Source organism: Trachypithecus francoisi, unplaced genomic scaffold (assembly GCF_009764315.1).
Source record: "Trachypithecus francoisi isolate TF-2019V2 unplaced genomic scaffold, Tfra_2.0 Contig01440, whole genome shotgun sequence".
Lineage (NCBI taxonomy): Eukaryota > Metazoa > Chordata > Mammalia > Primates > Cercopithecidae > Trachypithecus > Trachypithecus francoisi.
Window position 1 is genome coordinate 30,161,136 of NW_022681431.1, and position 23,550 is coordinate 30,184,685.

The 23,550-nt window shown below is 38.7% G+C and overlaps 1 protein-coding gene across 3 annotated transcripts in view; it reads right to left on the reverse strand.

Annotated features, from left to right (window-relative positions):
• Positions 1 to 23,550, reverse strand: part of KAT6A (lysine acetyltransferase 6A) — a 125,651-nt gene that overhangs the window by 33,762 nt on the left and 68,339 nt on the right. For 2 of the 3 annotated variants that reach the window (XM_033232154.1, XM_033232155.1), the window contains exons 4-8: positions 17,067 to 17,182; positions 16,070 to 16,151; positions 13,461 to 13,596; positions 11,833 to 12,152; positions 9,569 to 9,687 (exon numbers count right to left, since the gene is read on the reverse strand). In XM_033232154.1, coding sequence (XP_033088045.1) covers positions 9,569 to 9,687; positions 11,833 to 12,152; positions 13,461 to 13,596; positions 16,070 to 16,151; positions 17,067 to 17,182 — 773 coding nt within the window. The remainder of the gene's footprint in view (positions 1 to 9,568; positions 9,688 to 11,832; positions 12,153 to 13,460; positions 13,597 to 16,069; positions 16,152 to 17,066; positions 17,183 to 23,550) is intronic. The other variant, XM_033232156.1, reaches the window with a different exon arrangement.

Genomic DNA, 23,550 nt, shown 5'->3' on the forward strand with positions numbered 1-23,550 from the left:
TTATCCAAGACAAAAACTTTATCAACAATCACCTGTGTGCTGGTAACATGGCAAATCTCCTACCCAAGGTCTCCTGTATATACATGTAACACAACCATTTACCAAAGTTCTCCACTTTAGATTTCACACAGTCCCACACCTATGTAAGCATGGTCTCTTCTTCCATTTAAATATGCTCCTCTTCCTATATTCCTACATGTAATATCATCATCTACTCCAAAGAGAACACTAGAAGACCTACTTGGTTCTGCCCTCTCCTTCAATCCTAACTCCCAATCCAACAGTAGTCTTTTCCATTCTATCTTAAGTCTTTCTCAAAATGATTATCTATCTGTCTCCTATCTATCTCTTCTACCTTCATTTAGGCCCCAGTCACTTTTCATTTGGACTGTTGTAATCATCTGACTGGTCCCTTGCTCAGGTGTTCTCCAATCCATTGCTCACAGTATCACCAGAGTTGAGTTTCTAAAATGCAAATATGTCATCCACTTTTTAGAAATTCTTTAGCAGTTCCCCAAGAGCTATTTAGCTACTATTTAACTACTTGAAAAAACTACTTTACCTACAAGATTAAGTAAAAACTCCTTAATATGAAACACAAAATCTTCATGATCTAGTACCTTTCCAATCTCATCTCTTGTTTGAACTCCAACCAACTACACACAGCTCCAAGAATACAAGATTTCTCACACCCAAACTTTCTACTAGAAATGCCTTCTCACTCTTCTCCAATAGTAAACTCTTACTCATCCCTTCAACACCCTACACAAATGTCACCTCCTCTACGAAGACTTAAAATTGTAGTTAACCACAATAACTAAAAATAGAACAATAACATCCCTAGATGTCTTCCTGTTCATTCTCACTGCAACTTATGCATATCTCCATAGTAATACTATATCATAAATTAAGCAGTTAAGAATTAAGGCCATGGTGTCAGAATACCAGGGTTCAAATACTGACTCTGAAACTTAACAATTTATAACTCTAGGTAAAATAATCCTTCTAACGTTTCCGTTTCTTCATTTGTAAAATAAGGCCAAGTAATTAATAACAAAGTTGCATTAAATGAAACAAATATATAATGCTGAATATAGTATTTGGCATACAGTAAGAGGGTTATCTATTACTAACCACATGGCTTTAATTACTCATTTATTCAATAGTCCCCCTTATCCACCCACTGGGAACACACTGTTCCAAAACTCACAGTGAACGCCTAAAAATTGTAGATAGTATTAAATGTTATACAAGTTGAGTATACCTAATCTGACAATCTGAAACCTGAAATGCTGCAAAATCTGAAACGTTCTGAGCACTAATGACACTCAAACGAAATGCTCATTAGAACATTGCAGATTTTGAATTCAGGATGCTCAACTACTAAGCATATGATGCAAATACTCCAAAATCTGGAAAAAAAAAAAATTCAAAATCCAAAACACTTCTGGTGCCAAGCATTTTGGATAAGGGATATTCAACCTGTATATACTATGTTTTTTCTTATACATCCATACCTATGATAACATTTAATTTATAGATTAAGCACAGAAAGAGATTAACAATAATAACTAAAAATAGGACAATTACAACGATGTACTGTAATAAAAGTTACGTGAATTGTGGTCTGTCTCAAAATATCCTACTGCACAGTATGCACCCTTCTGATGATGATGAGGAGGAGGAGGAGGAGGAGATAATGATGATAATAAAATTCAGACCTTGGCTAACCAAGGGTGACTGAAACCATGGAAACCAAAACCACATATAAAAGGGGGATTAGGAGATAGGGTGATTATTGGCTCATCAGATCAACAAATATTTGAGGACCTACTACATGCAAGTCACACTGTGGAGATGATATAGAAAACATAGTATCTGCCCATAAAGGTGTTGTAAGACAGGCAGTCCTTGTTTTTGATGGCACTGTTAATGGAAACAGGTACACATAAGAATTGTGTCCTTGCTTCTGAGGTGACAGATTTGACTTTAGTTCTGATATGCATGGGTTTTGTGTGTGTGTGTTGTAATGAAACTTTATTTACGAACACTGACATTTTTCACATAATTTTCATATGTCCCTAAATATTATTCTTTTTATTTTTGTCCAACTATTTAAAAATATGAAACAATCCTTAACTTGTAGGTCATACAAAACAGGCCGTGGATGGGACTGGGCCACGGGCCATATTTTGCCAACCCTAACACAGGTGCAGCAGTTTCTAAGCTGTATCTATGCCCTCAAAAACGACTTTCGGCATTACCTTTATGAGTCTTTTTATTATTCAAAACATCCTCTTATCTAGCCAAGATGAACTGTCCCAGCTGGCTTAAAACCACGTTCTTTATTACAGTAAGCCAGAGAACCTAGAAGTCATCTTTGATCATCTCCTGTTCCTTCAATCTACCTTAGTTCGATAAGCATGGGTTTCAGTTAACATTGCACCATGCAAAGTGAGGAATGGCTGGAGTTTAGTTTGAGATAAAACAGGGTGGAACATCTGTTGGGCAATGGTAAGTAATACACTGAATTACTAGTATTAAGCTGCATTTTGGAGGGTTTTGAAAGCTAGTAACAAGATGTTAGTTTTGGCATGACAGGATTTTAAGGTACCCCCATGACATCTTTTTGCTGTTAAGTGATTTCTCTTTGATATTGCTGAAAGTAGGCATGGGAAGTGGGGGGATGTTTAGTGTGTTATTTACCCATTAAACGTAAGTCACATATTAAAGGCTGCATAGATGTATTTTTAGCTCACTGGATAATTTAGTACAACATTACTTATTAAGATAGTAGTTAAGAGCCTGGGAACTAGAAAAAGCTAGCACAGTTCAAATCCTATCTCATTGAGTCACCTTAGTTGGGCAAGTCACTATTAGATTTGTTGAAAAGATTAAACGAGTTGATATTTGCACAGAACTTAGAGCACTATGCCATTCACGCAGCAAGTGCCAGATAAATGTGAGTTTCTGCTTGCTATCTCAGTGGCAGGTTCTTGGAATACACAGATAATATATCTTTGCCCTCCAGCTGGAATTATTTATAGTAGTCTCCCCTTATCCCCAGCTTTGCTTTCCGAGGTACTAGTTATCTGTCGTCAGCCTCAGTGCAAATTTTATCATCTGACACCGTCAGGGGAGTGAGTACAGTACAATAATACAGTAAGAGATTTAGAGACCACATTCATATAACTTTTATTACAGTACACTGTTAAAATTGTTTTATTATTATTTTATTATGCCTAATTTATAAATTAAACTTTAGCATAGGTATGTATGTATAGGAAAAAACACAACACAGTACATACAGGGTTCAGTACAGTCCCCGGTTTCAGGCATCTACTGGGGATCTTGGAGCGTATCACTGGTGGGTAAGCAGGGACTCCTGTATAGTAGTCATTTCTTCCTCAAAGCTGAAGTTAATATTGTTTACTTCATCTGATAGGCCCTAGTTCTCTCCATCTACCTAAATCCTCATCATTCCTGAGGCCTGCTGCTTCTGTGATCATCTCAGATTGCACCAATTTTCACACATTTTAGTATACTGTGAACATCTGAGACAAGTCTGAATCATTTAATACAGCAATGCACTATGTTTCACTGGTACTCTAAGCTACTGTCTGTTGTGTATCTTCCTAAGCACCTTTACCTACCTGCATTTAGCACATGCCTAATGATTTTGCTACTCCCATAACATCCTGCATACAGAATAATGCAGGATGTTACTGTGATTAAGGGTACAGAATTGGAAGTCACACAGGCCTAAGTTTTAATTTCGGCTGCACTATTACTAGCATAAAAACTTACAGGAAGTCACTGAACTAAAAGTGCTGGTTTCCTCATATGTAAAATGGCATAACACCTCTACGTCATGGGATTAATAAAGTTGTTGAACCTAGCTTACTATATTTTTAATAATGATTTAATTCTTCAAGCAAGGAAGAAATTTTAATAACCCACACAGATTTCAAAAATGCTCTGAAACTTCCCAGAACCACACAAAAACCAAAGGAATCCTTCAAAATCAGAAAGCATTAAAATTTGTATGAAAATACAATGTGCTCTTTGATATTTTATGTAAAAATCATTCTATATATTTCAAGAAGGCTGTCACGCTCCACTGGAATGAACTGAATACAAATGCAAGTTCTTTCTACTGATAGAGCCTTTTAAGAAAAGTAATTTCTCCAAGCTCGTAAGCTCATAGTTGAAATAAAATTCTACAACAAAAACCTATACTACTAAATTTTTATGCTTCCACTTTTGTATCCAGAGGTGGCTCTTTTTCATGGAAGTGTATGTTGTATAGATAATGATGGAACACAGTACTAGGCAAACTACATCCATACTTACCCTACTGCCTGCAACAGTTTTTTTAAAAAATCAAAACCAATGAGTGGCTGACTCCTTTTGATATAAATCTTGCTCAACATTTCAATTATCTTTGACTTAGATAATGTTCCATGCAAAGTTTGATTATTCAACATAGTCCCTTCCAGACTATAAGCTCTAAGAGAACAGAAATTATGTCTTTCTGATAGCCCCTATACATAGGATAGTTTCTAGAACATAGCAGGCACTCAATAAACAATGTGTTATTAGTTGGATGGATTCTAATATTGATTCCTTTATCATATGTCTTTTGCTGATGCTGCTGTAAGACTACCAAAGACCCTGTAATAAAATCTTCCTCCAAAATTTTTGAAACACAGGTTCTAGCAGCTTCTAAGCTATATCTATGCTCTAAAAATGACTTTCTGCACTGTATTTATGAATCTTTTTATTATTCAAAATGTCCTCTAGTCAACATGAACTTTCCCAAGTAGCTTCAAATCACTTTCATTATTAAGTCAGAGAACCTGGAAGTCATCTTTGATCATCTCTTGCTCCCTCAAGCTACACAGTAAACTCATCACTAAGTTCTGCTGATTCCATCTCCAAAATACATCTAAATCCATCCACTTCTCTCCCTTTTCTACCACCACCCCTCTAGTCCTAGCTAACACTTTTCTTATCCTGATCACTGGAAAAGCCTGCAAAGTGGTTTCCCAGCTTCCACTTTTGCTTAATTCTAAACCACTCTTTATGCAGTAGCCAAGAAAAAACATTTTTTAATAAAATTGATCTTGCTGTTTGCTAAAAACCATTCAATGTCTTTCCATTGCAATTACGATAAAAACCCCAATCCTAACTTCTGGACTTAGTCTATTTCCCCAGCTTCACCTTGTGCAACTCTTCTATTCACAGTACTTGAGTTACACTGAACTTCAGTTCCTCAAGTTTATCAACTACTTTCACTCCCTTATATGTTTACATAGGCAGTCCCCTTGTCTCTGAAATATTCTTCTCTAGCTCTTTACTCCACTGACTTTTGAATAATCTTTTGGAACTATGTATAAATTGTTACTTCTTCCCTTCTCATAAACACTCCAACCCCAATCCTCAGCACCGTAGCCCAGCTCGTCAGAATCCCTCACTGCATTCTTATTTCCTTCCTACTATCAGTTTGTAAGTACAGTTTTACTTTTATAAGTGTTTATTATCTGTCTATTTGTGAAACTAAAAGCTTCATGAAGGCAGAGTCTGTGTCTTTTTGTCTGTCCTATAGTGCTGGTACCAAAGAAGGTGCATGATGCTAATGAATAAGCCTCATGGAGAAATAGCAACATCATCAGAATTTCAGGGCACTGCCAACAAGAATAAGCATGAATTAGACTTCCAAGATTTAGCTGTTTATTTCCTTGGTGCCAACACATACACAGACAATCCTGGGTTTAATAAAATGCTAGAAAGAAACATAGGATTAGCCCAATTACCATCAATAAGCATTTACACTGTCTCCCCAAGCCTCAGCAGGGCTTAGCACCTCGTTTAACTCTCTTTGGTCATCCTTCTTGCACCTTTCTATTATTTCAACCCCTGCCCCATTTCTCCCAGAAGAAAATTGCATTCAATATCCTCCATTCATTAAGCAAGTATTTACTGAGGCTTTACTATATTCCAAGTACTCAGTAGACAGCAGTGACCAAAAAGAAAGTCCTCGTTCTCAAGGCACTAACATTCTAGAAATAAAAAATTTAAATTCAAGAGGTGATAGGTACTATGCAGAAAAAGCAGGCATGTCAGGGGACAGAGGGACAAAATGGGCTGTAAGCTATCTTCGTGTGGGAGTCAGGAATGTCTCTCTGGTAAGATGACATATGAGCAAGACAAATGGAATGGGAGGTGAACCTACCAAATCATTGACTCTAGAGGAAGGGCCATCGAGGCAAGGTGCAGCAACTGCAAAGGCCCAAGGCAGGCGTGCTTGGTGTGTTTGAGGAAGAGGCAGCGGCTGTGGCTGGAGTAGCCTGAGAGCAAGAAAAGCAGCCAAAGAGGGAGGCAGGCACAAGATCATATACCGCCTTGGAGATGAGAGAACAGACCTTTTTTTTTTTTTTTTTTTTTTTTTTTTTTTTTTTTTTAAATTCTAAAGAAGACCGAAAGACATGAAAGGTTTCCTGGGCAAGGGAGGAGTAAAATCCAACTTACGTTTGAAAATAATTACCCTGGCCCCCATGTAAAGAAAATAGGAAGTGGGGTAGGGGCAAAAGCAGAAGCAAGTTTAGTCTGGAGGCAATTATAGCAGCCTAAGCCAGCGATGACGGTGGGTCGGCAGTAGCAAATACTACAGACATATTCTGAAGGCAGAACCATTAGAATTTGCTGATGGACTGAAAGTGAAGTATGACAGAGAAAAAAAAAAAAAATCAAGATGACATCTCTGTGGCCCTAAGCAAGTACAGGATAGAGCTACCATTTACTCTCGTTTACCACTAAAAGCCAGGATCTATGGCTACAACAGTAAGAGACTAGAACATCTTGCTATGGCCAGAAGTAAATAAAAATGATGATGATGTGTTAAAAGGACACAGGAGCTTCTAGAAAGGAGTTCCCCTCTGCCTAAATCTGGAACAATTTAAGCATCAAAATAAACACTAATATAGCAATGGATTATAACCCATAAAATAATCTATGAGTTTAAATAAAATGAATAAATAGGAAGAAGAAAAAGCTTCTTCTTACAGTAGAATGCCAATTAATAAATGCCAAAGAAATGACAGAACTGGAAAATAATGTTTGGCCACCAACAAAGTAAATGATTCAGGCAAGAATCATCTCTGGATGCTAAATGTGGTAGATAAAAGTTTGATAAAAAACAGGATATTTGCATTTCTGTCTCAAAATATGTGCCCCCAAGATATTTAATTATAGCTAGAAAGTAATAATGTTAGAGAAGAAACATGGACACCACCTAAACCAAGTGGCCACTGTTAGCAGCACTTGTGATGAGAACTTAGATATTACATGCCTTCTGATTGTGACACACTGAGGAGGACACAGCACACCTGTGGAATTTTCTAAGCATGAAAAATAAAACAAGCTCAAAGTGATGACATTCTATAAAATAAATGACCTGTGCACTTCAAAACTGTCAAGGTCATGAAAGATAAAGACTGAGGAACTGTTCCCAATTGGAAGGAGACTAGAGAGACATGATAACTCAATTAGACAATAGCGCTTCATTTGTGTTAAATTCCTGATTTGACAACTGGACCATGGTCATGTATGAGAACATTTTTGTTTTTAAGAAATATACATAAATAATTAGGAGTAAAGGGATATTAACATTATGTCTGCAACTTACTCGGGGGGGAAAAAAAACAACTCTTTCAGTCAGGAAGGACATAATTACTGCCTTCTTTCAGTCCCCACTGAAGTCCATGCAGATTTCTACTAGAGTACCTATAATAACACATTAGCAGGAAAGGAAACAAGCTTTGAGGGCAACTTGCTCAAAGCAGAAGTTAGTAAACGACACATCAAGACGTGAACCCAGGTCCACCTGACTCAAAGCTAATATTTTGTGAAATCATAATACAGCAGAATGCTGAGTAAATGTGTACTGAGTATTTGTACTGCTGTTTTATATTTTCAAAAGTACTCACAGAATGACTGACATCAACAGTCTATTCACCACCACTGGGTCTCTTACTACGAAGAGTTTTCCCTAGAACCCTCGGCATCAGCCTTAGAATTTTTTTTTTTTTCTGAGATGGAGTCTCACCCTGTTGCCCAGACTGGAGTGGTGTGGCATGATCTCGGCTCACTGCAACCTCCACCTCCCGGGTTCAAACAATTCTTCTGCCTCAGCCTCCCGAGTAGCTGAGACTACAGGCGTGTGCCACCATGCCCGGCTAATTTTTGTATTTTTAGCAGACGGGGTTTCACCATGCTGGCCAGGCTGGTCTCGAACTCCTGACCTTGTGATCCACCCGCCTCGGCCTCCCAAAGTGCTGGGATTACAGGAGTGAGCCAGCTACCGCACCCAGCCTAGAAATCCTTCTTTTCAAGATAAGAGATAGAGAACTTGGCTTACATGGTACATTTGTTGGTGGCAAAGAAGGAAAAGACAAAAAATAAATGAACATAATCTGGAAGAGCCTTTATGATCTGGCCCCTGCACTTTTCCAACGTCACCTCCTGACATTCTCCACACCCTATATTCTTTATCCTGAGCCATTTTAATTCCCACAATTAAGCATGTTTTCTCTTATCTTCAAGTCTATTCCATCTTCACTTCTGTTCCTTCTGATTATATAAGAACCAACTCTCTACATACCCCTTGAAGGGATATGCACAACTCCTACACATCCTTTAAGGCCCCTCAATGAATCCTCCTCTGACCTCCCCAGGCAGAAGTAGAAGTTGGCTTTCCTATTCTCCCAAAACACCAAGTATTCTATAATTGAACTTTTCATGTTAATGACATTATTTATTCAGAAATCTCTTGTATAGTTCAGGGAAAGAATTCAGTCATTCACTGGCATCTCTAGCATCTGGCACATAGACTCTTTGCCTATATAATCTTGCCATGTGTCACAAAGAATTGCAATTTTTTTTTTTTTTTTTTAAGACAGGGTCTCACTGCCACCCAGGCTGGAGTACAGTGGCATGATCTCAGCTCACTGCAACCTCCACTTCCCCAACTCTAGCAATTCTCCTGCCTCAGCCTCCTAAACAGCTGTGACTACAGTTGTGCACCACCATGCCTGGCTAATTTTTCTATTTTTTGTAGAGATGGGGTTTTGCCATGTTACCCCAGCTGGTCTCGAACTCCCGGACTCAAGCAATCCACCCACCCTGGCAAAGTGCTAGGATTACAGGCATGAAATATTTCTTGAATTAATAAATATGGGTGCTTTATTATCACTCATGAGAAGCCTGTCTTTTGTTTGTTTTTGGTCAAATCCCAAATTCTTCATATAGTAAGACAAAAATAAACCAAGCTTATTTAATACTGATAGTCAAAGCCTAGTCAAAGCCATGTGCTTATCTGCAAAACCAAAGCAGTTATCCTGGGTTTGAAAGGAATATTATAACCAGCAGAACTACATATACACACAAACCACCACTATTCTGAGATTAGGCAAACTGCTGTTAGTGCTTAACCCATAATGTAATTAATCTGCTGTTTCTCAGCCATGAACAAGTTGCTTGATTGTCCAACCTGAATATCCAACTTTACCTGCAGTGCTTGTTCTTGGATATCACGAAATAATTCCATATCTTTCTCAGTCATGATTTCCTGGCTCCCAAAAAGTCGCTCCTCATTTTCTTGTTTGCCATCCCAGCCATCCTGATTGTCTGCATATAAAAAAAGAGCTCACGTTAACTATCCTCAGATTAATACATGAACTAGAAAAAATTTCAAGTCTTTATTTAAATTTGAATAACTTAATATATAACAAAGAAGAATATAGCACTAAATTGACTCCTAGAAGAATACTACTCAATAAATAATATTTATGTATTAAATCTGCCTTATAGTGGAAATCCTGAATTGTCTTAAAGCTTCCTAAAAATATTATATAACTAAATTTAAATTTCATTAAAAGATTATATTTTAATACACAGGCAGACAGAAAAATGGTATAAGGAATATAAATTTTATTTTGAAATAGTATAAATTTGACACTTTTAGTATAGGTTTAATGCATTAATGTTCAAAAAAACCTCTTGAGCTACCTTAACTGATGTCAGAAGTACTAACTCCCATCACATTCTGGGTGCCCTTTTAAAGCACAAACTCCACAAACCTGAGGATAACAGATAATAATCATCTGGGTGAATATGAAAACGTATGATAATTATCTACAAAATGATGGAACTTCCTCAAGTGGGCAAAAAACTAGTGAAAAGAGTATTTGGGAATTACGCAGATCATTATTCTTTGCAGTTGAAGATGACACTGCTGATGGGCTCATTTGCTCTTTTTATGAGTATGGCTGAAAAGACCAATTGGTGACAGTTCTTCTCAAGTCAACTGCACATATAGGCCATCTATTACTAACTTAACACAAGAAGAAAAAGGTCAAGGACTCACCGTTGACAACATTCCCAAACTGGAAGAAAAAAGTACAGTCTAAAGGTACTATGTGACTTTAATGCCCCCTAGTGCATGATGCAGGCACCTCTCTAATACAGCATTCGGTACTTAAACTTTATAATTCATAAAGAAAATGACAGAGCCTATTAAAGCAAATGCTCACACCACTGCCTAAAATTCAATATTGGTTCTCCATATACTTGATACATTTGCTCTAACAATTTCTATTTCAAAAGCTTTCTAGTAATTTTTCTAATAAACCATCTCCAGTACAAAAGGTTAATTCAAAAATGTCTTTCATTTTACTTTGAGATTCTTTCCAAGTTTAAACGGATTGCATATTTTCTTAGATAAACATGCTCAGACCAGGAGCTTATCTGCAGGCTGATAAAGACATGAAGAGTCTTGAATGCTTGCAGAGTAATTAGCTGATCATCACTATGGTGAACGACCAATAGCATACAAAGGGGACTCTAACAATTACAAGGACTTTCTCTCCTGCACTGGACAATCAACTATTTATGAAAGCAGGAGTGAGAGCAGTGAATACACTCTCCCTCACCAAGGAGACATTCAGGGAGGAAACCAAGGTCAGGGAATTCTCCTGCAGTAGATGAGACACTACAACTCTGGCCTTTGTGATCCAAAAGAGTTCATTCTCATTCTACTTTCTTCAAGCCCTTTCTACTTCCTTCACAGGGTTAGTTTCTCTAAATTCAAGGCTCAGCAATAAGGCTATTTTAAGCTTTAATTTATTAGACAGTTAATCAAATTCTTATCCTCTGACTTGAATGATCTGCTACATTAAGTCCTCTCCACAGATGTTTTCTACTTTGAAAACTAGGGAACTTAGCCTGATACACAAGCAGCCTGGAGCTGTTGTTCTGTCTCTCGCTTTTTAAGTGCAATCCATGACTTACAACTATATTTGTCAAGATCTGCAGTAGAAAAGTCAATGACCTCATCACATCTGCATATATTTTGGTCTTTTTTTTATGCTTCAACAGCATTTTACCCAGCTCTATTCTTTCCAGTTTCCTTCCTGGAATAAGCAGGCATCACAACATTCACCATATGATTTCTTTAGTAATTTATGAAATGTAAAGTAATCCTCAAGGTTACACCCCAAGTTTCTGTAGGCAGATTCTCTGTGGTTCTATAAAAAAGCAGCTTCCTTTTGCCTAAGAGTTCCTATTGTCCCATTCTGCAACTTTATCTCCATCCTCTAAATTTCTGCCATAGTTACCACCTCAGTATCATCTACATGTTTTTTTCAATGTGTTCTTATATTATATAACCAATTTTTTATAATCAAATATAAATCTATTATAGATAATTAGTGTTATCCCAAATAATACATGTACAGAATACAATTTGTTTCTAAGTTTGTTCTAACCTCTTACCTGTGGGCCAATCTGAAGTGCTTGATTTCCTGTTGCCCCTCTTTCTGATTCGATATTGCTCAGAGTAGTCCACCACTTCCCCACGAGCTTTCCGCCCATCAGGGGAAGGGGTAAAAAATTTGGTAAGGCCATCAATGAGCCCTTTGGTTTTCTTGTTGAACTTCAAGGAGACACTGCTATCTCTGCAGAAGTCCAAGCCATCTATCTGTTCTAAATATCCTTCTTCTGATGATGATGATGCTGATTGGCTGGAAAGAGTGATTTTTCGTTTCCTACCCCTTCCAGGGCCAGTTCGAACTTTGCTGAAGGGACCTTTTGATCTAAATAATAAAACAGGGGAAAGGGTAACTATTAAAAAAGATACTTACAGGGTTCCTATTTAATACATAACATATAATTAGTAAGTAACCTATACCTTTATTAAAATCTATATTTTTAAGAATATTCTGCAAACTATAAATAGTACTCTATGAATGAAAATTAAATATTAGAAACATCTATTTCCAGGAAGCCTACTTATAGTGCAATGAATTACAGGGCAGGAGTCAGAAGACTTGTTCTAGTCATAACTCTCTCTCTTACTAGCTGTACAACTTGGACAAATCACATTTTTTCTAAACATACGTCTTCATCTGTAAAATGAGAACTGGACTAAGAACAACTAAGATCCTTCCAGGTATAAAGTTGTACTACACTGTGATCTCTGCACCAACTCAAAGTTATACTTTTATCTCTAAAACACAAGGCCAGGTTATTCTTTGAAGGCCAGGAATCAAAAGATCATTTTATAGGAAAATCAAAGCTTGATTTAAGATTTTGAATACAGACTACAATACTGGTTCTGCACATTTCAGGTTGCTAATGCCCATTCATTTCAGTTATATCACCTTCAAGATAGTCTTACGTATAAAAAAGGTAAGTAAAACTTCTGAGAATAAAGGGAGGTTGACAAGCCTGAAGATATTTACGTATTTATCAAAGGTGAGTTACTACAGATATTTTTAAAAAGACAAAACTAGCTACTGAATCTTGCCCCACCTCCTCCAGACATAGCCCAGCTTTCTAGTCCACAATTTCTGATTTCTGCTAACAGATGAAAACATTCAAATTATTTTACATTCCAAGAACACAAAAATGGGACTTAGCCATCACGTCAACAGGAAGAACCTATCCGGTGGTTTGTACACCTAACAGATATTAACAACTGAGACAAGATCAGGAGAGGGACAGGTGAAATGTCACAGTAACAACTTTTTCTTTTCTGTTTTTATATAAGAGAAGCAACATAAGGCAATGGTTAAGAGTCAGACTTTGGTGCCAGACTACTTGGATTTTCATCCCAGTTCCACATGTACTATGCCTTAGTTTCTTCCTTTGAAAAACGAAAGTAACAACAGCAGCTATATTTCACTGGGTTGCTGGGAGAATTAAACAATTCAATGCATGTAAAGCACTAAGAACAGTATCTGGCACTTATTAAGGGCTCAGTAAGTGTTAGCCATTATTATTATACAAAAGTGCCAGATATGACAATGGAAAATTTTTTTCATAGAAAAAACAAGTGAATCCTACGCTATAGAGAAGACCCTATCCTTTTCTCCCCTCACCTTGCCACAAGTACAACTTACACCGTGTTTTGTTTCTTTAACCTGTTTTTTGGACGTCCTATTGGATTAGCATAGCGCCGTTTTATCTGTGCTGCCTTCTTTTGTAGAAGTTTTCGTCCTTTTTTCCTAGGTCGACATATTTGACATATCCACATGCCTATAAAAAAATAAAATTCCACATACAAGTGTGACAGACATAAATATACTAAAAGGTTTCAGATAGTCTTAAGTCAGAATCTTAACTTTTTCAGGTAAAAGACTGTCATTAGAAAATCTGATGAATACCGCCCCCCCACCCAAAATAAACATTAAAACATATACACACAAAATTCTACGAATAATTGGAAGAGACTCACATACACCTTCAAGTCTGCACTTGAAGTTCACTGACTGCACCTGAAGTCCACTGAGGGCAAGGCGGGCGGGTCACCTGAGGTCAGGAGTTTAAGACAGGCCTGGCCAACATGGTGAAACCCTGTCTCTACCAAAAATACAAAAATTAGCCAGGCATGGTGGTATGTGCCTGTAGTCCCAGCTACTTGAGAGGCTGAGGCAGGAGAATCGCTTGAACCCGGGAGGCAGAGGTCGCAGTGAGCCAAGATCGTACCACTGCATTCCAGCCTGGGCGACAGAGTGAGACCCCATCTCAAAAAAACAAAAAAAAAAAGTTTCCTGCTTAAAGCTGCTATATAATCTCTTTTGTAGAAGTTAACCACACAGGAATGGAGTCCTAAGGAAATCTTTCTTGGCTGGGCGCAGTGGTTCATGCCTGTAATCCCACCACTTTGAGGGGCTGAGGTGGGCTGATTACCTGAGGTCAGGAGTTTGAGACAAGCCTGGCCAACATGGTGAAAACCCATCTCTACAAAAAAAAATTAGCTGCAGGCCAGATGCAGTGGCTCACGCCTGTAATCCCAACACTTTGGGAGGCCAAGGTGGGCGGGTCATGAGGTCAGGAGATCGAGACCATCCTAACATGGTGAAACCCTGTCTCTACTAAAAACACAAAAAAATTAGCCAGGTGTGGTGGCACGGGCCTGTAGTTCCAGCTACTCGGGAGGCTGAGGCAGGAGAATCACCTGAACCCGTGAGGCAGAGGTGCAGTGAGCCGAGATTGCATCACTGCACTCCAGCCTGGGCGACAAAGCCAGATTCCATCTTAAAAAAAAAAAAAAAAATTAGCTGGGCATGGTGATGTGCCCCTAGTCCCAGCTACTCAGGAGGCTGAGGCAGGAGAATCACTTGAACCCAGGAGGCAGAGGGTACAGTGAGCTGAGATTGTGCTGCTGCACTCCAGTCTGGGTAACAGAGGGAGACTCCATCTCCAAAAAAACAAAACAAAACAAAACAAAACTTCCTTATATTGAAGGACTCTCAGAAGGCCCCTTGCTCAGACTTCATGTAAGTGGAAAAAGTGAGTATTTATTTTTTAATACTTATAAATTTAAGGTTTTTCAAAAGGTAACAATCAGTAAGTGAATTCAGGCTGGGCGCAGTGGTTCACGCCTGTAATCCCAGCACTTTGGGAGGCCGAGGCGGACGGATCACTTGAGGCCAGGAGTTCAAGAACAACCTGGCCAACATGGCAAAACCCCGTCTCTACTAAAAATGCAAAAATTAGCCGGGTGTGGTAGCACGCCTGTAATCCCAGCTACGTGGGAGGCAGAGGCAGAGAAACGCTTTGAACCTGGTAGGTGGAGGTGGCAGTGAGCCAAGATTCTGGGCGACAGAGTGACACTCCATGGATGAGGGGGGTGGAATAAGTGAATTCAAGTAAAAACCTAAAGTGTTAACATGGCTACAAAGTACGGTTAAGTCCTTTTCTATACACAGGGAAACTTTTTCCAAACAAATATTATGAAATATCCTACAGGCATTTTACTTAAGAAGCCTATAAATTATAAAATCGGAGTTAAAATGGAATTTGTGACAGACAAAAAGGGGTGACTGGCTGAAGTTTTTTTTAAAAGAAATTATAAGCATATGAATATGGAAGTCCAACCATGAGGCAGCTGTGCCCAAACTAAATACCTCTTAATGAACAGGAATCAAAAGAGAGTAACATTAAGCTGTGCCCTTACAATTTGGACATTTATTTGTTCAGAATGTATTTCATCCATATATATATAAAAAATATATATAAACTTATTTAATTATATATATATATATAAACTTTTTATTTCATAAAGTATTTCATAAAAAGGTTTTTAAGTTCTGAATAAACCATATCTCTACAGTTCTAGGGCCCTCAAAAGTGCTAAGCAGTGATATAACCAACACGACCTAATACTACTTTATTTCCTCCTTTCAATAAAGAGATATTTCAAGATATATTTAAGGCAAGTATTTTATCTTCTAGCTAGAAACTAGCAAATATGTATAAATGAACCACTTCACCCTTCATGGATGCCTAGATATTGAAAGTAACAATAAATCCATATCATATAAGAATGTTAAGGTGCCTAATCAGAAAGACTATCCCCACCTTTTGAGGTGACAGTTCTCTTCCTACTTATACAACCTCAAAAAGAAAGATCCAATTATTCTTTCATTTAACAAAGTAGATAAAATGTGCTTTCACTAACATACTCCTTTATATTCCCAGTTTGATTTCAGAAAGTATTTCTCACCTTTTGGCATACGGGTGAGTGGTGGATCACAACACTCCATGTGAAAACCTCGGTCACACGAATCACAAAAGAGCATGTTATCCTATCAGAAAAAAGAAAGGACAGTTTCGCTTAACCTTATGAAGCAGAAACATATTAGGATCATGACTATATAAAACCTAGAAAGCTTCAGGGATCTTAAAAAAAAGAGATGAGCCAGGCACGGTGGCTCATGCCTATAATCCCAGCACTTTGGGAGGTCGAGGCGGGTGGACCACGAGGTCAGGAGTTCAAGACTAGCCTGACCAACATGGTGAAACCCTGTCCCTACAAAAAATAACAAAAATTAGCCAGAAGTGGTGGCACGTGCCCGTAATCCCAGCTACTCAGGAGGCTGAGGCAGGAGAACTGCTTGAACCAGAGAGGCAGAGGTTGCAGTGAGCCGAGATCGTGCCACTGCACTCCAGCCTGGGCGACAAAGTAAGACTCCATCTAAAAAAAGAAAAAAGAAAAAAAAAAAAAAAGAGCAACCATAACATTAAAAGTTTCGTTAATTTGCATTAACTATGTAAACAGAGTTAGCAAAAAGTTATGTTCCAGCCAATCTTTGACAAAGAGCTAAAGTTCCACTAATTTCAAATATCCAATAACCAGATATAAGCTAACCCTTGTCTGCTTTAATAATGAGAAAAAGGGTGATTTGTAATTAATGTATCAACTGACCATCCTAAATGAATGCCTCTGTACTGCTCAAAGAAATTTGGGGAGTATTTCTTTAATGTGGCTTAGTCTCTCTGCAAATATATAATTAAGTGCTTTACAAATTACCTAGACATAATCCAAGTGTAAATTAGCAAGTATTCTAAACTAATGACATGTAGTTTAAAGAGGCTACTGGCTATTCTAAATGCTACTGGACCAAGTGTCTGAAAAATAACCAGTCATACTTAGATGAAAATGCTGGTCGTACATTCTACTACTAAATGAAACACCCATATTAGAAGGTAAAGATACTCACCGCATTTTTGCCTTGATCTCGACAGGAGCTGCACGTTTTACACTCAATGCACTGCCACCGTAAGGCCTTCACTCGAACCGTTAGTTCAGGGGAAAACTTTAAACAGGATGGATGACCTAATACGAGGGAGAATGTTCATGCATGAAAACAATCAAGAAGCATTTTGCTATTGTACTAAAGAAATGATATAGAAAAAGGCAATCATTTTAAATACAAAATACATATCAAATAAAGCAAGATGTTCCAGGAAGCCTGCCACACATTTCTCATCAGGACTTGGCACCACAATTCAGTTTTATTAATGTTAAAGATGAAGCTAGGACCCTCCCCACAATCTGATTATTAAAAAAACTTAACAAACTCCAAACTTTTATTAAGCCTACATCAAAGCATTACGTTTGTACATATCCGGGGTATGTGTGTGTATGTATCAACCGACCATCCTAAATGAATGCCTCTGTACTGCTCAAAGAAATTTGGGGAGTATTTCTTTAATGTGGCTTAGTCTCTCTGCAAATATATAATTAAGTGCTTTATAAATTACCTAGACATAATCCAAGTCTAAATTAGCAAGTATTCTAAACTAATGACATGTAGTTTAAAGAGGCTACTGGCTACTGGCTATTCTAAATGCGACTGCACCAAGTGTCTGAAAAATGAGAGAGATATATATATACGAGAATGAATACACGTATGTTCAGATGAGAAAAGTTCATATATGATTACTGAAATAACATACAAAAAGCTGTTTACATTGATAACATCCTAGAAAATTGAGCTATATATATATCAAGAAGGATTTTATGTCTCAGTTTATACCCGTTTGTGCTGTCTTTTTTTTTTCTGAGATGGAGTCTCGCTCTGTCACCCAAGCTGGAATGCAGTGGCGCGATCTCAGCTCACTGCAAGCTCTGCCTCCCGGGTTCACGCCATTCTCCTGCCTCAGCCTCCCAAGTAGCTGGGACTACAGGCGCCCGCCACCACACCTGGCTAATTTTTTTGTATTTTTAATAGAGACAGGGTTTCACCGTGTTAGCCAGGATGCTCTTCATCTCCTGACCTCATGATCCGCCCGCCTCAGCCTCCCAAAGTGCTGGGATTACAGGCGTGAGCCACAGCGCCCGGCCTGTGCTGTCATTTTTTAAATGATAATGTGTTACTTTGTAATTTAAAAAATACAGTTAGTCCCCTTATCTGCAGTTTTGCTTTCTGAGGTTTTAGTTACCCACACTCAACTGCAGTATGAAAAATTAAATAAGCAACTCCTAAGTTTTAAGCTGGGCACTATAGCATAATGAGATCTGCTGTCCCAGCTGGGCTGCTATCACCCACACTGCATACACTACCCACTTGTTAGTCACTTAGTGGTCATCTGGGTTATCAGACTGTCGCTGGTGTCACCATGCTGGTGTTATTATCATGCTTGTGTTGGAGTAACCCTTATTTTACTTCATAGTGGTCTCAAAGCACAAAACTAGTAATGCTGGCATGTTGTTATAATTGTTCTAGTTTGTTATCTATTATTCTTAACCTCTTACTGTGCCTAATTTATAAATTAAACTTTATCGCATGTGTGTATGCACATGCACAGGGAAAAACATTGCACCATATACACAGAGTTCGGTTTTATCCAAGGTTTCAGGCATCCACTGCGGGTCTTGAAACCAAGAATAAGGGGGATTCCTGCATATAATAAAAATCCTATCACTTAAAGTGAGTTATCTGCTCACAATTTAAGGCACGCAAGCTAAAACTAAAACCAAAAGCAGTATTTCTACTGTGCTCAGAATGAATAGCAAGAGAAAAAAAAATGCTTCCTCTTTCAAGAGTTAGTTATCAGTCTGATTCTCAAAAATTAAAGGTAGTCAATTTCCCCTCAACTCTGAAAAGACTGTCCCTCTCCTCTAAAAGTTGGTTGTGCATATTTTTCTTTGGTGAGAGAAAGGGCTTGTTAAATCATCTTCTCTTCTATTTTCTATTCCTAAAGGATTTTCTCTTTTATGAGATAGCAAGTTTATTATCAAAATATCACTAACACTGAAGGAAAATCCAAAAGGTGTGAAAATTTCACCCATAGTCCTATCATCCTAGAATAATGGCCATTTTTATGTTAGACTTTCCTGTTTAAACTAGCTGAAAACTCTGCATGACTGTAATTTTAGCATATTTACAGTTTTTGTTTTATTTTGTTTTAAATTTTTATTTAAGTGAACTTTATATTCCTTAAACTGATCATATTCCACTGATTGATACACTATAACCTGCATAACCATTTCCCTATTGTTAAATACTACTGAGACTACAGAACACTAAAATGAATTATTTCATGTTCCAGATCCTTTACTTCTTTTAATCCCTTAGAATGAATTCCTAAAAGTGGAATTGATGAGTCAAATGAATTAAACATTTTTATTGCTTGATATGCACTGCCAAAACATTTTCCAAAAACTATGATATACAGTGCCACCAGCAAAAGAACAAGTGTTTTAGCACAATTACATGAGCTCTAGGTCTGTTATCTTTCAATTGTGATTATTACAAATGCTATACAATGATACTTCACTGCTACTGTGGTATGTGTTCCTACTATTACTTGAGTAAAACACTTTTCGGCCGGGCACGGTGGCTCAAGCCTGTAATCCCAGCACTTTGGGAGGCCGAGACGGACGGATCACGAGGTCAGGAGTTCGAGACCATCCTGGCTAACATGGTGAAACCCCATTTCTACTAAAAAAAAAAAATACAAAAAAAAAAAATATATATATAATGCTTGCACTACTAGAGGTAAAATATTAATCAACAAATGAGAGGTTTAATCTCTAAATTGGTATAACAGTTCCTCAGCAGCTTTGCTTAACACGGTAAAAAAAAAAAAAAAAAATTAAAAAAAAAAAAAAAACACTTTTCATAGGCTCAACTACTAGTTTTCTTTCCTATAAATTGCCAGTTCACAGGCTCTGCTCTTTGGACTTTATGTTTAGAAATGTAAACATGTTCTTTATACTTACATAGCTTTTGGCCCTTTGCCATATTTAAAGCAGTTATTTTCCCCAAATTATTCTTGCTCTTTCTATTTTAGGTATGTTACTTGTTAATTTAGAAAATATCAATGTTCATATATCCAGCTATGCCCATGCTGTTCTTCTTTGGCTATTGTGACAGCCAGTTTTCAAGCTGCTCCCTAGGCATTCTTGCCTCCTGCTAGTCATACTCTCACAGTTCCCTCCCATAAGGAACTGGGTTGATCTGCATAACCAAGAAGATATTGCTGAAATGACACAGAATGACTCTAAGGCCAGGTTATAAAACACACTGCAGATTCCACCTCACTCTCTCTCAGATACCGATCAGGGGAGGCCAGCTGCCACATTGCAGACATGCATGCAGCCCTGTGAAGATGTCCACATGGCATGGAACTGAAGCTTCTTGTTGACAGACCCGCGGCAGCAGCAACTTGCCAGCCACGTAAATGAGCCATCATGGAAGCCTTCAGATGACTGCAGCACCAGTTAAAATCTTGGCAGCAATCTCATGAAAGTTACCAAGTCAAAAACTATCCAGATAAAGCAACTCCCGAATTCCTGACCCACAGAAACAGTATGAAGTAAAAAATGTTTTGTTGCTTTAAGCTGTTAAGATTTAGAGTAATTTATTTCTGCAGCAACAGATAACTAGTAGTTAACTGTTCTACAATTTCTTTAAAAGTTACCGCTGGTCAGGCGCGGTGGCTCAAGCCTGTAATCCCAGCACTTTGGGAGGCCGAGATGGGTGGATCACGAGGTCAGGAGATCGGGACCATCCCGGCTAACACTGTGAAACCCCGTCTCTATTAAAAAATACAAAAAACTAGCCGGGCGAGGTGGCGGGCGCCTGTAGTCCCAGCTACTCAGGAGGCTGAGGCAGGAGAATGGCGAAAACCCGGGAGGCGGAGCTTGCAGTGAGCTGAGATCCGGCCACTGCACTCCAGCCCGGGCAACAGAGCGAGACTCTGTCTCAAAAAAAAAAAAAAAAGTTACCGCTACGGGGCCCGGGCGTGGTAGTTCACGCCTGTAATCCTAACACTTTGGGAGGTCAAGGCGGGAAGATTACAAGGTCAGGAGATCGAGACCATCCTGGCTAACATGGTGAAACCCCGTTTCTACTACAAACACAAGAAATTAGCCGGGCGTGGTGGCGGGCACCTGTAATCCCAGCTACTCCGGAGGGTGAGGCAGGAGAATGGCATGAACCCGGGAGGCAGAACTTGCAGTGAGCCGAGATCGCGCCACTGCACTCCAGCCTGGGTGAGACTCTGTTTTAAAAAAAACACGTTACCACTACAGTAATAGTTTTCAAATTACACTCATCCTTAGCTTAGAGAGACAGAGACCACCTCAAATACAAGGCTACTTAGAAGGTAGGGCTGCAAACACAACACTCCCTTCTCCTCCATTTCAATCCCACCCCACCTAGAACAACTCATTCTGTTTTATATATTTGGGTTTTAATTGGGGGATTTGAAAATTACTGCATTGTATGGCATGCCATTATATTTTTATCTAATCTTTTATGATTTATGGTTTATATTTAACTATGAAATCCATCCAGGGTTCATTTTGGTTTGTGATAGCATGCTGAATATGATTACCTAGCACTCAAGATCTAGTCTCACCTTCTACTATGCATAAAAACTGAAAAACTAAAACATCGTACTTCTTAGACTCCTTTGAAGCTAGGCTCTAAGTTCTGACAAGTGGATGTATTCTCCAGGGATATTTGAAAGGCAAAAACAAAGCAAAGATCATCCTCCTCCTAGTACTATTTTCTAATGAGAAGCAAAGTCATGGAAACAACTGTATCCACGCTTCTCCCTCGTGGATATCCAGAGCTACTGTAATGATGGCCAAACTTAGCACTTCAGCACCAACTACAGAGTGCAACTGTTGTGCAGTGGACTCCCTCCTGCTTCCACCTCTTCCACATAGAGGCAGACACAGTGACTCCTCAGATGGGTCAGTTCTGCAGTGTACCCAGAGTCAGTCCTTAAAGTCCAACCTCCAGCTTGCCTCTCCAGCCCTGACGATTTCACAAACACCTAATTCCAATATTTACCTTCCTTCCTCTTGAAGTATCTAGTGTGGTTTCTGTTTTCTGAGCTAAATCATGGTTGTTATCACTGTAAAACACTGAAAATTAAGCCAATGGTCAAAGATAATGCTGGTTTGCTAAGGCCTTCCTGTAAGGTCTTGTGAGTTTTTTTTGTTTGTTTTTTTTTTGAGACAGAGTCTCGCTCTGTCGCCAGGCTGGAGTACAGTGATGCCATCTCAGTTCACTGAAACCTCTGACTACTGGGTTCAAGCAGTTTTCCTGCCTCAGCCTCCCGAGCAGCTGGGACTACAGGTGCGCACCACCACGCCTGGCTAATTTTTGTACTTTTAGTATTTCACCATGTTGGCCAGGATGGTCTCGATCTCTTGACCTCGTGATCTGCCCGCCTCAGCATCCCAAAGTGCTGGGATTACAGGCGTGAGCCACCGTGCCCAGCCAATCTTGTGAGTTCTTGAAATATAAAGCAAGAATATCTCTGGAACTGGCAAATTAGAAGATTCTGCAAAATCTTTCTTAGGGCCTAGAATTTCACATTGCTCGCTAGACTGCAGTATCAACACTATTTCCCAATGTGACATATGTAAGTTTCCATCAAGAAAAACAAATCTGTTATCATCCTGGTTCAATTCATCAAGCCTGAGGCATAAATCAAGAAAGACTAAGTAGCGATTATTAAAGAAACCAGCAATAACTTCAAACTGATTGCTGTGATTTAAGCAGATGTTAAATACTGAAATGTAAAGACCAACAGGAAAAAAATAACCCCACAGAAAGTGTTTTATATAAAAAAAAAAACTAAGACCTGATTTAAACTAACTGAATTACACATTTCAGCTACATATGCAAATCCCTCCCTAGTGCAGAAGCTCATCTTAATTACCTAAAACCATAATCAAATTAAAATACAGTCATGCACCACACAATAACGTTTCAATCAAATACAGCCCGCATATGGCCGGGCGTGGTGGCTCACATCTGTAATCCCAGCACTTTGGGAGGCCAAGGCAGGCAGATCACCTGAGGTCAGGAGTTTGAGACCAACCTGGCCAATAAGGTGAAACCTTGTCTCTACTGAAAATATAAAAATTAGCCGGGCGTGGTGGCAGGCGCCTGTAATCCCACCTACTTGGGAGGTTGGGGCAGGAAAATTGCTTGAACTCAGGAGGCAGAGGTTGCAGTGAACAAGATCGCGCCACCGCACTCCAGCCTGGGTGACAGAGGAAGACTCTGTCTCAAAAACAAATAAACAAAACCAGATCACCTATGACTGTAGTCCCATAAGGTCATACTACTGTAATTTTACGGTACCTTTTCTATATTTAGATATGTTTAGATACACATATATTCGCCAGTGTTACAACTGCCTACAATAGTCAGTGCTGTACAGCTTTGAGCC